The sequence below is a fragment of the Elephas maximus genome, chromosome 23 (assembly GCF_024166365.1).
Source record: "Elephas maximus indicus isolate mEleMax1 chromosome 23, mEleMax1 primary haplotype, whole genome shotgun sequence".
NCBI lineage: Eukaryota > Metazoa > Chordata > Mammalia > Proboscidea > Elephantidae > Elephas > Elephas maximus.
In genome coordinates this window covers 10565671-10582601 of record NC_064841.1, presented here as the reverse complement: position 1 = coordinate 10582601, position 16931 = coordinate 10565671, and the positions used below count along the sequence as shown (strand labels likewise).

At 42.3% G+C, this 16931-nt stretch overlaps 1 protein-coding gene across 1 annotated transcript; it reads right to left on the bottom strand.

Moving 5' to 3' along the window:
- Positions 1-1043: 1043 nt before the first annotated feature.
- On the bottom strand, positions 1044-15574 carry TM4SF1 (transmembrane 4 L six family member 1). The gene is made up of 5 exons (XM_049867502.1): positions 15258-15574; positions 13705-13794; positions 13472-13617; positions 9685-9865; positions 1044-4028 (listed from the first exon to the last, which is right to left on the bottom strand). The coding sequence occupies exons 1-5, from the start codon at positions 15432-15434 to the stop codon at positions 4014-4016; spliced, it is 609 nt and encodes a 202-aa protein (XP_049723459.1). The 5' UTR covers positions 15435-15574; the 3' UTR covers positions 1044-4013.
- Between the last annotated feature and the right edge of the window lie 1357 nt (positions 15575-16931).

Sequence of the window (16931 nt, the reverse complement as noted above, 5' to 3'; positions counted from 1 at the left end):
AGTTATCTAGTGCTACTATAACAGAAATACTACAATGGATGGCTTTAACAAAGAAAAATTTACTCTCTCACAGTCTAGGAGGCTAGAAGTCCAAATCCAGGGTGCCAACTCTAGAGGAAGGCTTTCTCTTTCTGTCAGTTCTAAGGGAAAGTCCTCATCATCAATCTTCCCAGGTTGAGCAGCTTCTCAGCTTAGGGAACCCGGGACCAAAGGATGTACTATTCTCCTGACTCTTGTTTCATGGTGGTATGAGGTCCTCCTGTTTCTCTGCTCACTTCTCTCTTTTATGTCTCAAAAGAGATTGCCTTAAAACACAATCTAATCTTGTAGATTGAGTCCTGCCTCATTAACATAACTGCCACTAATCCCATCTCATCAACATCATAGAGACAGGATTTATAACACACAGGAAAAATCGCATCGGATGGCAATATGGTGAACAATCACACAATACCGGAAATCATGGCCTAGCCAAATTGATACACATATTTTGGGGAACACTGTTCAATCCATGACACTAGCTTTGAACACGTCATCAGGAGGGATCAATTGCTGGAGGAGGCCATCATGTTTGGTAAAGTAGAGGCCAGTAAAGGCAAGAGAGACCCTCAGAGAGATGGATTGACAATGGCCTCAGTGATGGGAGTTGTGTAAATATGAAGGACTGGGCAATATTTCATTCTGTTGTACATAAGGTCTCTACCAGTCTGAGTTCACTTGATGGCAGCTAACAACAACATTATTTCTGTAATGGTTAATAATTATTATTGCTATTTCCTTCAAGGACAGATTTAGGAAAAAAGGGTTTTTTTTTTTTTTTTAAGACTAACCTTCCGTTACATCTTTTTTTTTTTTTTTTGAACTCTCTGTTGTAGGGGTTCTTAACCTGGGGCCGAAGAACTCCCAAGAGGCCCATGGATAGATTTCTGGGAGGAGAAAGGATTTTGATGGGAAAAAATTGGTCATTATTTTTACTAACCCCTACGGAATCAACTCGACGACAACGGGTTTGGTTTCTTGTTTATTTTTAACCAAAGCATAATATTTCCTTTAAATACAATTATATACAACAAACCATGGTGGTATCAACAATACCTATGACCTTGATCAATAATAAAAAAATAGCATAGATTTTTTTTTAATTTAATTTAATTTTTGGTGAAAATATACACAGGAAAACCTGCTCCCATTCCACAGTTTCTAGACATAATGGTCAGTGACATTGGTTACATTCTTCCCTACATTGTGTTAAAATTCTTATTTCTTTTTTTTTTAATTGTACATTAGATGAAGGTTTACAGAGCAAACTAGTTTCTCATTAAACAATTAATACACATATTGTTTTGTGACATTGGTTGCCAACCCCACGACACGTCAACATTCTTCCCCTCTCAGATTTTGGTCCCCTGTTACCAGTTTTCCTGTCCCCTCCTGCCTTCTCGTCCCTGTCTCTGAGCCGGTATGCCCATTTAGTCTTGTTTTATTTTATGGGCCTGTCTAATCTCTGGCTGAAGGATGAACCTCAGGAGTGATTTCAGTACCGAGTTAAAAGGGTGCCCGGGGCCATCCTATTGCAGTTTCGCCAGTCTTTGTCAGACAAGTTAGCCTGGTCTTTTTTTGTGAGTTAGAATTTTGTTCTACATTTTTCTTCAGCTCTGTATGAGACCCTCTATTGTGATCCCTATCAGAGCAGTTGGCTGTGGTAGCCAGGCACCATCTAGTCATGCTGGATTCAGTCTGGTAGAGGCTGTGGTAGTTGTGGTCTGTTAATCCTCTGGACTAATCTTTCCCTCATGTCTTTGGTTTTCCTCATTCTCCATTGCTTCAGATGAGGTGGGACCAGTGGAGTATCTTAGATGGCCACTCACAGGCTTTTAAGACCCCAGACGCTACTCACCAAAGTAGGATATAGAACATTTTCTTTATAAACTGTGTCAGGCCAGTTGAGCTGGATGTCCCCCCGAGACCATGGTCCCCAGGCCTCAGCCCAGTAATTTGGTCCCTCAGAGAGTTAGAATGTGTCTATGGAGCTTCCATGATGTTACTTTGGTCAAGTTGTGCTGACTTCCCCAGAACTGTGTATTGTCTTACCCTTCACCAAATTACCACTTATAAAAACAGCATATATTTTCACGTCACATTCAAGTTGTTGCACATATCTGAAAATACCTCAACTGAAACAGTATTTCAAAAGCACAGTAGTTCTTAGGTCCACTGCTAGATCTCACATGATTGACGTCTTCCTCTCTACACATGTTGGTGTGCTGGGGCTGACAAGACAACTATGGTATAATTTAAAAATACATTTTGACAAAATATTTTCATATGTTAGTTAAGACTGTAATCCTATGCACTTTATTTTATGCATTTGTAAACATTATTCTGAGAAGGTATCCATCATAGGCATCAGATCTGCCAATGGAACCACTGAACAAAGAAGTTTAGAACTCTTTAGTCAGAAAACCACACTAAAGCACCTTGCACAGGGTAGCAGCCCCTGCGTCTAACTGCCAGTTGGTCTCTTTGGAATTGACTCCAACTCATGGCGACCCCATGAGTATCAGAGCAGAACTGTGCTCCACAGGGTTTTCAATGGCTGATTTTTTGGAAATAGATCGCCAGGCTTTTCCTCTGAGGTGCCTCTTGGTAGACCGGAATTGCCTTTCAGTTAGCAGTTGAGCATGTTAATCGTTTGTACCGGCCTCTTTATTACCTTGCTTGTCTCTTGCCTGGGCCAATGAACACCAAAAGCAGACAATTTTTGTAGATAATTCCCAACAGGACAGGGGATCCAGTCGCTTGAAAGAGCCTAATTGTACAATAGATGTAACTATCTAGAGAGAAAGTGTGTTACCTTCTCCAGAAGCCTGATGTCTGGAGCGCTTGGCAGTAAGGAAAGATACCCTACAGAGTGACGAACCCAGGGCCTGGGGCCACAGTGACAATTCATGGGTAGCAAAGGAAAGGAGAAGACGGGGGAGAGGATGAGGGAGGGAAAGTTACGGAATAAAAAAGCCAGAAGGCAGGGATGAAATCTTAATCTTAATTCTAGCAATAGAGGCAGGACAAGCTGAAGGATTAAAAAAAAAAAAAGAAGAAAAGAAAAAGGAGGTACTGCAAAGACGATGAAAAGTAAACAAAAAACTAGAGAGAATGCTTTATTTTATTTTGTATTTAAACAAGCAAGATGTTCGGGAGGTTTCTTTCATGATTGGTCCCCTCCCTCCTGTGGCTGCCCCTTCCCCGCCCATATTTCCCAGGATGCTGATCAACTGCTTTACTCCATTTCCCATCTTCCTGTGCAATTACCCAGGCCTTTCTCTTTTTAAATAAGTATGTGGTCCTCAGAACTTGTCTTTAAAGAACAGAAAGTTTTCCACGTGTTAGGAAAACATGCAGGACCTGGTGGTACCTACAACCCCCAGCAGCTCTGAATGTTTTGACTCGTTCGTTTGGCTTGGAGCTTTTTCAACGACCAGGTCTCCCACTCTGTGCAAGAATCTGGCTCTCACAAGTACATGCCGTATTTCAAAGGCATCTTCATTAAAGATTTGCAGACATACAAATGGGATATACCACATAAACAGTGAAAAAACATCTTTTCCAAAAAAAAAAAATTCTTGGTCTTAAAAAAAAGCAACTAGAAAGCTATAACTTAAAAAAACACATGAACAAATATATACATGGGTAATCGGAATGTGAGTTTTATCCCTGTAGTTTTTCTCCAAAATATGACTTCAGGCCAGAGCTTATTTCAGATTTGCAGAGAACCGTCGCTCAGCCTGGTGTTGACGACCTCCAGGGTATGGTTAATTTTTTCCCACTCCTTGAAAAAATAAACGTTCGTTTGCTAAGTTCAAATGCTGACATAATGTGAAGACGCCAGACTTCACACACATTTCTACGAGTATGCAGGGTATGATACACTAATACAAAGTTTTACAAATCAATACAAGAAAGATATATAAATTACAATGAAATGAAGGTTGTGGCTCTGTCTTGAGGTGGTTCTTTTAGCAGTCATATTGCTGTTAAAAAAAAAAAGGAAATAAATACTCATTAAATTACCATCAGGATAAACAAACAAAGATGACATTTCAGTCCTTTAAATTCCTGTTTTAAGCAAACATAGAGTAGAACGATCTCAGCTCCAGCAGAGTTTTGGTCAACAAAACGTGGGGCTTAGGCTAGGCTTACAGAATGTTTTTTAAACAAACCAGACCTGCTGTCCTGCGGAAGGAAAAGCTGCAGAAAAGGGCCACTACTCATGCTGGGCTGGCTTTGAAGTGTGTTTTTGTGGTGGGTTTGTGATCCCAGGCATTTAAAAGATGATGCCAAGGGAGGTTTGCAAGAGTGCGTTCAGGGGGATAACCTTTCAAATTAAATGTTACCAAGCTATGGACTCAACTCCTTCTACCCTAAAATCTCTGCCCTTTGAAGGCACCTTTTGTCTTATAATAAACAAAGGTAACAGGCAGTGTCAGGAAGACGCCAACCCTGCAGTGACTCCGATGGAAAACCTGCAGGGGTCATTTGCTCCCCACTCAGAGGCGAGTGTCACTAACTGCCAAATCACTTCAGCAATTTTGGTCATTGACATTTTATGCCTGTCCCCAAAATGCACCAGTGCTGAAGTCCAGTGTGTCTTCACCTGGCTAAAATGCTGCTTTGTATGAAATTCAAAGCTAGATATACAGGTTAAAAAAGTAATTCTGAGAGGATGCTTCTCTGATCCTCCCCAAAACAAAACAAACAAACAAAAAAAACCAGATGCGGTGGACTCAGTTCTGACCATGTGTTTCAGAGTAGAGCTGTGCTCCACTGGGCTTTCAACAGGTGATTTTTTTAGAAATAGATCACCAGGTTTTTCTTCCCACACACCTGTGGGGGGACTCCAATCTCTAATCTTTTGGTTAGCAGCTGAGTGAGTTAACCATTTGGACCATACAGGGACCCGCTTCTCACCTAGTCCCTGGAAAAACTTCATATTGAAGTTTTCTCATTGTGTGGTTTTCTTGGAAATTTGGCAGGGTTCCAAAGAAATGATTAATCCTACTGTACTTGCCTGACAAGGAAAACTAGATTTTTCTCTTCCCTTCCCCTCAGAAATTATAGAAAGCTGTCATTTATTTACAGTAAAAATTTTCATGGTAGCAAAGTCTTTTAGTTTTCATTCGGTTTGTCTTATTTTAGAAGAAAATTAAGAGATGAGACCTTGAGCCAAGGGAATAAAGTCAGAAAAATGTAAATTAAAGAAATTTCTGTTTACCTAATCTTGTTTCACAGAATCAGACAGAGAACAGCAAAAAATTTAGACCAAAGCTGGACTTCCATCAATTCAATAATATCTGTTTTCTCAGGAGAATATAGAAACAAGAACTTTCCCTGCTATTAAATGCATACTTCTCTCCTCAATCATATCCCCAGGAAACAAGTGCTTCCTGGTTTTCTTTCACAGTGAAAGGCTTTTTTATGAGCTGTTATTCAAAGACTACCAGTCATTCTCCCTGATTAGCTGTTGAGGCATTTCTGTGGCACCTTATTAGGAAGGAATTGTAGAAAGTCCAACGAAACCAAGAGTCACATGCAGTTTAACAGCAGGGTAGGCATGTAATGGCCCAGGAGTTGAAGCCTTCCCAGCTAGTGAGTTTAGACATATTGCTTAATCTCTCTAAGCCACAATCTCATCTGGAAAATGGGCTCAGTGGGAATAATATTTGCTTTTTAGAGTTGTGGTGAAGCTTAAAGGAGCTAACTCACCAAACAGTTTTAGAGCACGGCCGGGTGCAATAAATATTGGCTGTTATTTGAATATACTACAGGTATGTGCCGCATAATTTCCATTCAGGCAACATCTGACCACATATACATCCGTGGTCCCATAAGGTTATAATAAACCAAACCAAACCAAACTCGTTGCCATTGAGTTGATTTCTACTCATAGAGACCCTACAGGGTTTCCGAGGAGCACCTGGTGGATTTGAACTGTGGACCTTTTGGTTAGTGGCCGAACGCAACCACTATGCTACCAGGATTTCCAAGGTTATAAGAGAGTTCAGAAATTCCAACCAGAGAATGGGATGCAGCGGAGGTACTTTGCTAAGTACTGTAACCGAAAGGTCGGCAATTCGAATCTACCAGATGCTCCTTGGAAACCCTATAGAGCAGTTCTACTTTGTCTTACAGGGTCGCTAAGGGTCAGAATAAACTGGACAGCAACAGGTTTTTTTATGGGTAGATCCTATCTGTCTCTCACTAGCTCTGTGGTCCCACGTCAGCCTGGCCCTTGGGCGGCAAGGGGTGGGGGAACTCGTGCCCATCCAGGGCTGCCTGCAGGGGCTGTGCAGATGCCACTGGAGCTGCTAAGGGAAATGCTCCTTGAGAGCATGTGACCGCCAAGGGGTCTGGGCTGTGGAGGCGGTGGTGGGAGGAGGAACAGGAAAGGCAGCCAGGGGATGAAGCACAGGCAGAGAAGGAGGTGGAGGAGAGGCAGGTGGGACTGAAAGAGTTTAATGCCTATTGGGGGTTCTGGGAAGGCAGGCAGGGAGGAAGGAAGGGAAGGGAGCCAATGGTGTGCCTGGAGGCAGGTGGCTGGATGGTAAGGGCACTGGATGGTGGGGGCTGGACATGGCTCTCAGAGACTGATGGCAGTGGAGCCAAAGTTTTTTGCAGTCCCTTGGCACAGCAGTGGCAGTGTGGGTTCCAGGCCAGGTCAGTGACCATCTTACATGCCTCTCTCCTGTATATAATATGATGTTCACTCAACGTCCTATTTCACAGAATGTATCATGGACTTTAAGAGACACATACCTGTAATAAGAAGCATAAGAACACGTGAAGAAAGGACATCTTTGTGTCTCCACAGCCAGAGCAGGGGTAATGAAATGGTAATGGATTAGATCCTAAAGAAGGCACTGTGTCTACAGGTGATGTGATTCTGTGACACAGAGCCAACTAGGAAGAACCAAGATAACTCAGTGCCTGTGAGACTCAACAAAACTTATTGCTGAGAGTAAAATGGAACGTTATAGATGCCTTTCCAAGACTATGTAGCAATAAATGCCAGTCGGCTGACTAGTGTTACGGATTGAATTGTGTCCCCCCAAAATTAGTGTTGTAAATCCTAAACTCTATGCCCAAGGAGGATGGGTTTTCTTTGTTATGTTAATGAGGCAGGATTAGTGTAGGGTATACCTTGAATCAATCTCTTTTGAGATATAAAAGAGATTAAATAAGCAAGCAAAGCAGAGATGGGGGAAGATAGATGCCACACCACATGAAGATTGCCCAGAAGCAGAATCTCAAAAAGACAAGGACCTTCCTCCAGAGCCAACAGAGAGACAAAACCTCCCCCTAGGGCCAGAACCCTCATTTGGACTTCTAGCCTCCTAAACTGTGAGGAAATAAATTTTTCCTTGTTAAAGCCATCTACTTGTGGTATTTCTGTTAAAGCAGCACTAGATAACTAAGACAGAATTTAGTACTGGGAGTGTGGTTGCTGCTCTAGTGTGGAAGTGGTTTTGGAATTGGGTAAGGGGTAGAGGCTGGAAGAGTTTTAAGGTGGCTAGATTGCCTCGAAGAGATCATTGGTAGAAGTACAGACATCAAAGGCAACTCTGGGGAGGGCTCAGAAGGAAGTGAGGAGAGCCATACAGAAAGTCCCTATTGTCTTAGAGAATACATTTGGTGCAAGCAACAGAATGTTGATAGGAATGTGAATGCTCAATGTTCTGGTGAGGCTTTAAAAGACAATGACGAACATGTGCTTGGCAATGGAAGAAGGGTGATGCATTTCACGCAGTGGCAAATAATTTGTCTGAATTATGTTCATATGTGTGGTGGAAGGCAGAGCTTGTAAGTGATGAACTTGGATATTTAGCTGAGATTTCTAAGCAAGATATTAAGGAGGCTACATGGTTTCTCCTTGCCACTTATTGTAAAATGTGAGAGGAAAGAGATGGAATTATAAATGAACTGTTCAAAATGAAAACAAAACTTACAAATTTGGAAAATTCTGTTGTATAAACTAAGAACGTGTGTCCTAGAATGTTCACCAAGCCTGTGACTACACGATCTTTTGTTAAAGAGATTAAGCCTGTGACTAATGGATCTAACCAACTACCATAGAGGAAACCCATCAGCTTAGATGAAGGGAACAGAGAAAGAACAGAAGGAGAGATCTCTGTGTGCCTCTTGGAATTCTATAGGCAGGAAAACAGGCTAAAGGAGCTACATCTGTTGCCCTCCAAGAAAAGAAAAAGACGTGGAGCAGCTCAGAGGTCAGCAGAACTGTGGGAAGGAGCATGGAAAACAGAGCTGCCTCAAAGGGTGGGGCCATGGCCTCCTAGTTTTCAAAGAATCAGATCTTCACTAACTCGTTTCTGGACTGTGGGGCTGTCATTCAGTTCGGCCAAGAGGATGAGAATGCTGCCCAAAGCTGAAAGAGTGGAGCTGTCATGCCCAAGTGACAGAAAAAAAAGGGGCCTGCTGGGGCAAAGGGGGTGGAATCGTCACTCAGACGGGCTAGGAGAACGGGACTACCCAAAGCCGAGGGAGCAGAGTTTCCATCCCAGTGGGCCTGGAAGGTGGAGCTGAAGCCCAGGGCTGAAGGGCCTCCACCTAGAATTCAGAGATGGCGACCAACACCCAGAGTCTGGAGGGCAGTGCCATTGCCTAGATGGTGTCGGAGAACAGAGGATTATTTTCAATCCTTGAGAGCTAATGTAAATTTTTCTGCTGGGTTTTGGACTTGCTTAGTGCCTGTTATCCCTTCTTTACCTCCAATTTCTTCCATTTGTAATGGACATGTCTACCTTGTGCCTTTTCCATCATCTTACTTTGGAAACAGATAACTTGCAGCCTAGATCTCACAGGTTCACAGATGAAGAGAAATTTTGTCCCAGGATGGAATATGCCTTAAACCATTGCCCCATTGTTGTTAAGTCCACTGCGACTCATAGCGACCCTACAGGACAGAGTAGAACTGCCCCATAAGGTTTCCAAGTAGTGGCTGGTGGATTCAAACTGCTGACCTTTTGGTTAGAAGCCAAGTTCTTAACCACTGGGCCCAAAAGTCTCACCCATATTTCACTTAGACAATTCAGAAGATGAGATTTTAGACTTGGGATGATGTGATGGGGTTAATGTGTTTTCCACGTGGCAAAGACGTCAATTTTGGGGGGCCAAAGAGTAGAATGTTATGTGTTGAATTATGTCCATCAAAAAATTTGTGTTATAAATCTTAATCTTTACACCTGTGGTTATAATCCTATTTGGGAATGGGTTGTCGTTGTTACGTTAATGAGGCAGGATTAGTGTAAGGTGTATCTTGAGTCAATCTCTTTTGCGATATAAAAGAGGTTAAACAAGGATGCAAAGCAGAGATGGGGGAAGACAGAGGCCACTTTACATGAAGATCCCACAGGAGCAGAAGCTCAAAGAGACAAGGACCTTCCTTCAGAGCCAATAGAGGGATAAAACTTTCCCCTAGAGCTGGCACTCTGAGTTCTGAATTTTAGCCTCTTAAACCCTGAGAAAATAAATTTGTTTGTTAAAACCATCCATTTTCAGTATTTCTATTATGGCAGCACTAGATAACTAAGATAAGCAGTGTTTGGTTCTGCCTTTTTTTCTCTCATGAAAGCAGTGGTACATTATGGTAACTGGATATACCAGGGTTCTTACCTGCTGGTGAGAGCAGTGATAGCCACATATGCCTCCAAGCACTCCATTTATTACTTGAATGAGACACAAGATGAATTCAATACCACCAAGAGCCAGGAGGATAGAAAACAGAGTTACGTTCCATTTCACAATGTGCTTGGGCTCAACGCACTGGGACCATGTGGAGCTATCCAGAAGGTACCTGTGGATAAAAGAAGAACTTCTGACACGTGACCATAGCCAGCGGCATGTCACATAAGCTACTTTTTGTATGATATTTATTTGTACAGGAAAACAGAAAGGAATTATTTCAGCAGCCTGTATCAGATTTTTCCAATCTGAGTCATTCTACAAAATGGGAAATTTAGCTCAGATCTTGTCACAAAGATAAAGATAAAATTAAAACCTAACTTTTGACTCTTAGTCAAGGCTTCTGTGGTTAGAAATCCTCTCCTTGTAATGGCATTCATATTCCCTAAGAGATACGTATGAGTTACTGTTAAACAAAAAATGCAAAATTGTATTCACGCTATGCAAAAAAAAAAAAAAAAATTTTTTTTTTCTGGCTAAGTAAAATTCATGTATGTATGTAGATGTGAACTAACAGCAGATTTGGAAAAATGAAAATAATCCGTGTGTTCAGGTAGTGGAGCTATAGGTGATATTTTTTTTTTTACCCCTCTCCAACCAAAAGGTCGGCAGTTTGAATCCACCAGCTGCTCCTTGGAAACTCTATGGGGCAATTCTACTCCGTGCTATACGGTCGCTATGAGTCGGAATCGACTCAACAGCAACGGGTTTGGTTTTGGCCGCAAGTTTATTGTTGCTTAAATGTTTATCTTTGTGACAGACAGAACTTTGTAACCAAAGTTCCATGAATATTTATTTGGAAAATACAACCGCTTCGTATTAGTTTTTGTCAACTTGAAAAGACAAATTCGGATCATTCTATTAAAACTCATTAATTCCACCTGAAAATTATCCAAATTCTGGCATGCTTGGAGGTTTAATATGCAAGAGCTTTTCATTGAGACTTTTTTTTTTTTTGGTTTTAAGGAATGAATTAATTTGCAGAATGAAGCACAGAGATGAAATCAAACTGTCTAATCTGATACCTCTTCTTTACTTTCGTAACGCTATGCCCATGTGTCTACAGTAGCATGTTGCATGTTGCATTCATGCGTTCAGTAAAGGTTACTAAGTACTCAGTGTGACACAGACACTGAACTAGGGCTGGGGATAGAATGGTGAATGGTGCACAAGTTCAGTTCTGGAAGAGCTTAGCATATAAAGTAATAGACTATCTCAATGCTACAGGTACTCTGGTAGCAAAAATAGTGTGAAACGGGCCGACAGAGGAAGGGTACCTCACCTAAAAACCTAGTCCTTGGAAAATACCTCCTTATGTAGCCTGGGATTGGATATACCCATGAAGCAAAGCGAGACTGGGAAGGAGGGGCACACCAGCCCAGCGGCAAGGACTGGAGGACTGGTAATGGGGAACCCAGGGCCGAGAAGAGAGAATGCTGACATATCGTGGGGTTGTTGGCCAAAGTCATAAAACAATATGTGTACTTACTGTTTAATGAGAAGCTGGTTTGTTCTGTAAACCTTCATCTAAAGTACAATTAAAAAAAAAAATCTGCTTATATGTCTCTTGATTCCATAATCTGAACTCTGTGAATGTAGGAACCAGGCCTATTCGTCATTGTATATCCAGCCCCTAGAAAGTATCTGAGTATCTGGCACATAGGAGGTACTCAAAAGTGATTAAATGATAAGTAACAATTTGAAATGACTTTGCTAAATCTTAGAGAAATCTTATATATATTTTCTGGATACCCAGATACTCTTCTAAAAAGTCTGAGAAGTTCTCTCCCTGATGACCCGCCTAGAATTGCAGCCTTTGCTACATCATAGGCTATTTGGATTCTCAACAAAATCATGTGGGAAAATCAAGGATTGACGTAATTCCACAGAGTACTGATAGACTTCTCTCCTTATCACTTCTTCCAACTGCAGCAGAACAAAGGGGTTTGGAATTTCAGACTTCACTTTGGAATGGCTCATTGAACCAACCAGAAATTCAATTTGTTGATTTTAAAAAAAAAAAAAAAGCAAAAAAAACCTGTCTTTTTGGCTCTGTCTTTCTGCATGTCGGAGGAACAAAAATCTGTATTTTCGGGTTACAATGTCAAAAAAAGTCTCTGGTGGCATTTGGCTATTGAGTAACTCATCAGCAGCTTCTGACTGTTTCGTCATTCATCATGATGAAATCCCTGGTCAGGATAAAAAGAGGGATGACAGAGAAGCAGTTTTCTTACAGAAGCTGGAATGGCTCATGGGAGGGGTCTATGATCAAACAATGCTAAAACAAAAACTTCTCCCTGGGTTCCAGATGCATCAATCAGACCTCTTTTTAGAAGTGGGTTTGCATGGGGATTTTGTATGCTTGTGCACGCATGAGTAACGGTTTTCTACTAGTATGTTTGGTATGTTCTAAACAAGGATGGATGAATCAAGATGGATAACAATTTTGAACATCAAAATTTCAAACTCCTATAAGTATCTGTTTTTCCTTCAGAGACTCCTGTTTGGCTTGTGTTTGTCATAAGTTAGTAGATAATATTAACAGCTTGATCCACAGCGGTGCTTATGTGCCAGCCTTTGTAGTGAGCATCTTGCATAATTTTCTCATTAATCCTCCTGGCACCTGGCATTCATCTTATTTGACAAATGAAATAACTGAGATGCAGAGAGATCAGTTCATTCTTCCCTGGTTACCCAGAGACTAAGTGCAGAGCTGGGACTTAAACCCAGGTCTCTCTGCTTCCAAAGTTCATGATCTTAAGGTCCCACTCTCTGCTCTACAGTTCATGAGTGACCGAAACTCTTGATAACATAAGGGTGATTTACGTTCATATGATCTTTACTCATGAATCCCAAAACTAAAACTTTTGAAATTTGATTTTAAAAAGCTGAATAAGGAAAGGTAAACCCCAAATCAACTCCAGTCCAATGAAGGATGCTATTCATGTATCACCGTGTACACCAGTTTCTATCAGCCTAACTATTTCTGTTCTTTTCTCAGTAACTGATAAGAAATAAGTATTAGCAAAAAACAGTGGAATCTTTTCAAAATTACCCTGGTTTTAGAGTTATGAATAAATAACTTGTCTCTGATATAGCCCAATCATTTCAAATCAGGGGTGCGTTGTACATAGTTTGTGTTTTGAATGTGAGCGTGTATGTAGGAGCCTGATTTTCCCTGGAGGTTTAGTTAATTTCATACAGTCGCCATCCATATTATGTCAGCCTTCCATAGTATTTTCTTATGAAATAGTAAAATATATTAGTTTTAATTAGCCAAATGTTCTGGCAGAGTGTAGTGGTTATGAGCTCACACTCAACAGCCAGACTGCCTGCGTTCAAATCCTGACCGCTACTTCCTAGCAAAGAGACCTTGGATAAGTTACTTCCTTGATCCCTCTGTGCCTCCGTTTCCTCATCTGTAAGATAGGAGTCACAGTGGAAGTGATCTGTTAGGTTATTACTTGAACTGGCTCAGTGAACCCATTAAATTACTTAGAGTGGTGCTTGGCCCGAGCTGCTCCAGGTGGCAGTTTGGACATCCATCTATGGGCACCCATTGCCTACACCGGGCCTGGCAAGAGTCAGTCCTAGTAAACACTGGTTGAGTGAGTGGATGAATGGACTGTTGGATGCCTTTTTTGGTCTGATGGGTTGCCACTATAGGCATGTAGTGGATAAGAACTGTGGCCTGGCTTCATAGGGAATAATTACGTACCCTCCCTCAGTGCCGGCAAAGGTGTAGTTCCACTGGTTGGAGGAATCGAGACACAGTGGTCCCTCTGCTAAGCCCAGGGCTGCCACGATGATGCAGTAGCCAGATCCTGCAATTCCAACGATGGCGGCCAGTACAGAGGAAAGCATCTGGGGAAGGCAGAAACACAGCAATGACCCACAGAGTGTCAGGCTGCGTCAGAGGACCCATGTCCTCCATCAGGGCAGAAGACCTACCGCACATCTCTTGCCGCAGTTGTGGTAGCCACAGCACCCACAGCAGTCTTCCTCCTCCAGGCTGATGAAGACAGATGCTGGCAGCAACATCTGGTCAGGAAACGAGCAAATTAAAGTCACTTTCCTTCCCCAAATCCATATGGGTCAGGCTAAGCATCTTGTGCTAAATATATTTCTTTCTACAGTGTTGACTAGCATTGGGTTAGATTAACCAAGTCTCTCAAGGATATAAAACTCTGATGAGAGAAAACAAAACAAAACAAAAACTCTCAAGGCAATATCCACTTGTTTTCCAAGCATTCTTTAGGGTGAGGGTGGAGAATAAGAGGGGTAAAATAATGAACTAAATTGGTTTATTCTGGAAAAGCCCATAACATATTCCCAGATGCAAACTCTGTTATGGAAATATTAAATCCTGTCTCTTCAAACCTGATTTTGTTTCTTGTGAAACATAGAAGAGACCAACAAATCCCTATTACAGTAACTGAGACTTTTTTTTTTTTTGTAAATGGGAGAGCGATGAAGGCTCCACATGATAAACGCGAACGGCTTCTTTTAAGATAGAGTTGCCTGGTTTTAGCTTCACAACATAGCTCTTTAAAGTAACATAGGTATGAAAATACTTTGAAATCAAAAGACGCTTAGACAAGGGCGATGTTATTTCAGGACAGATGATTATAGTAACGTGATGGTAATGTTGAAATTTGAGGCAGGTTTGCCCCGTCATAATTTGGGCATTGGGCGTGGATGTTTTAATATTCTTTACTAGACTAAGAAAAAAAATCTTGCCTGGCATTGGCCATTCCATAAAAATTCCTTTTAAAATTTCTCAATCCAGGCATTTTAAACTAGCAAACTCAAGTCCACCCACATTCTTTCCAGGCTGTGGTTGGAGCTAATACTTTCAGCTCACTGGTTGGCAGGCAAACTCCTCTCAGTTCAATTAAAAACAAACCTTGGAAAACAACACATTCCACCATTAGTTGCAGACACGGGTCTGCTACTAACTGTAGGGTTTTTCCTAGACACCACCCCCGAGGGTTACATAAAGGAAAAAACGGACGGTTGGGTCTAAAGAGCAGTGCGCTCACAGTTTGTTTTTTCTATCACAGATGCCTGAGAATAAACAGTAGAGAATTGGGATTGAAAATTCTGTGGATCTAGACAGAGAACCAGTCCATCTCTCCCTGCTCCCCAGAGCAAAAAACGAAACAAAACAGAAAACAAAAACCAAAAAAAAAAAAAAAAACCATACCCAGTCCAGTACTAGAAAGTCTATAATCTCTCAAATCTGATTTAAAAGCGAATGTCTGTTTCCTAGCTGTAAAGTAAGTGTAGCAAAAACGCAGTTCCCTTTTAGTTGAAAGATTTTGTAAAACAACATCCAAACCATGAATACAATATACCTGTCCCAACTTTTGTATAATCTGCTTGCAAAAGGACAGAGCCCAAATCACTGGATTTGGGACTCTGACTCACAGAAGACTGGCCATGAAAACACCTAGTTAACAGGAGAGAACTTTTTACGGTTGTAGGAATTCTTAGTGACTCACCAGGATTCCCCCTCCGACAATCCCAGAGAAGAACCACACGAAGCGGCTGAGGTGGTTTTCAGAAGCGTACTTTGATTCCCCATTGGGAAAGTAAAGCAAAATATTAGCTGCGATGCAGAGGAGAGAGGGCCCCACCAGAAACTGTCCGACGCAGCGCGCGCATCTGCCGTAGCACATGGTGATCGCAAGGAGAGGACGGGGTTTTTCCCCTGCTTTCAGTCTTCAGCTCAGCAATGTCCCAAATCAGATGACAGTGCACCCGTCCGAGGAGAAAGGAAAAGCAGTTCTCAGCCTATTCCTGCAACTTCTTAAATACTCAGTTCTTAGTCACTGAGTGGATGAGGTACTTCGCTTTCATTGGTTCCAATTGCAGGCTCCGGTTAGGAAGGGGGGCAGGCAGTGAGGGAAACGTCCCGCCCTTCACATGAAATCCTTGCGACAAGCGAAACCAGAGGCAGGACGTGAGAAACAGCCTCAGTCACAGGCAACAGAGAAAATGACTAATCCTAACAAGGAATTCTCTGTGTAGCTTCTTCAAGGATAGAGCAGCATCAGGAAAATCTCATACAACTTTCCAGTAGCTGCCAAGGGTACACTGTGTAGCCTCTCTGGTTGGGGCTGCCGTTCAGTGGTCCTGCTCCACGTCTGGACAACTTCCAATCTGAGGGCTCTATGTTCATTTCCACCTCTGCGCTGACTTAATTCACAGCCTGGGGCAAGTCTCCTAGGCTTTCTGTGCTTGTTTGCTTGTCTGTTAAAAAGGCAAGGTGTCGGGGCTGTCATCCACGGATTTGAGAGGGTGTTAGGAAAATTATAGAGCCGACTTCTTTCCTCTGCCTTCAGCAAGTTCTTCGGGACAGATCCTATTGTCCAGCCTCTCTGGGATGAGGCAGATGTCACACCTGCCTCCAAAACCTGGATCCAAAACAAAGATGCCATTAGTCAACGCAAAAGGCTCAGGAGCTTTTTAATTCCTGAGTACTGCTGTCAGGCAAATCAATGCCAGAAAGGGCCATGAAAAGCCTAAACCTAGGGGGAGGATTAAAAAAGAGACAGAGAGAGAAGAGAAAGGGACTTGGAAAGCAGAGCAGGAAACAAGGATGAGAGAACCAGTAATGATTGGGAGAGTCATGATCCATTGAGAAAGATAACCGAAATCTGTTTATTCTGTAAGAGTGCACAAGGGGTGAACAGCTGGTCTAACCAACCAGATTTGAAGAAGAGCTGTCACAGGGTCGCTAAGTAAAGGCAAGGAGGGGTAGGTGTTAGACAAGCTTTCACATGTGGATACCTTGCAGAAGGAGGGCTTGGACACAGATGAAGATAAGCCCTCAAATAGGTTGTACCAGTAGGACAGGGTGGCCAGGTAGGCCCAGGACTCAAGAGTCCATGTCACCAGGACAGGATAGAAAGTACAGAAGGGAGGCAAAAGGCCAAGATGGAGGATTTGTTAGTTCAGAAGAGGGAGATGAGCAAGGCTGATGAAGTTAAAGGCTGAGACCACCGTTTGTTGGAATTGGGCCAAAACTAGATGACCCCAAGGCTTCTCCCCATGTGGCTCCTCTTGGCCAGGAGTGGACACTTGGAAATCCTCAGAGCCACCAATGATATGCAATGGAAGTCACACCATCAACCACGACACTCCACCAAGGCAGGTAAAAACACACAGATCCT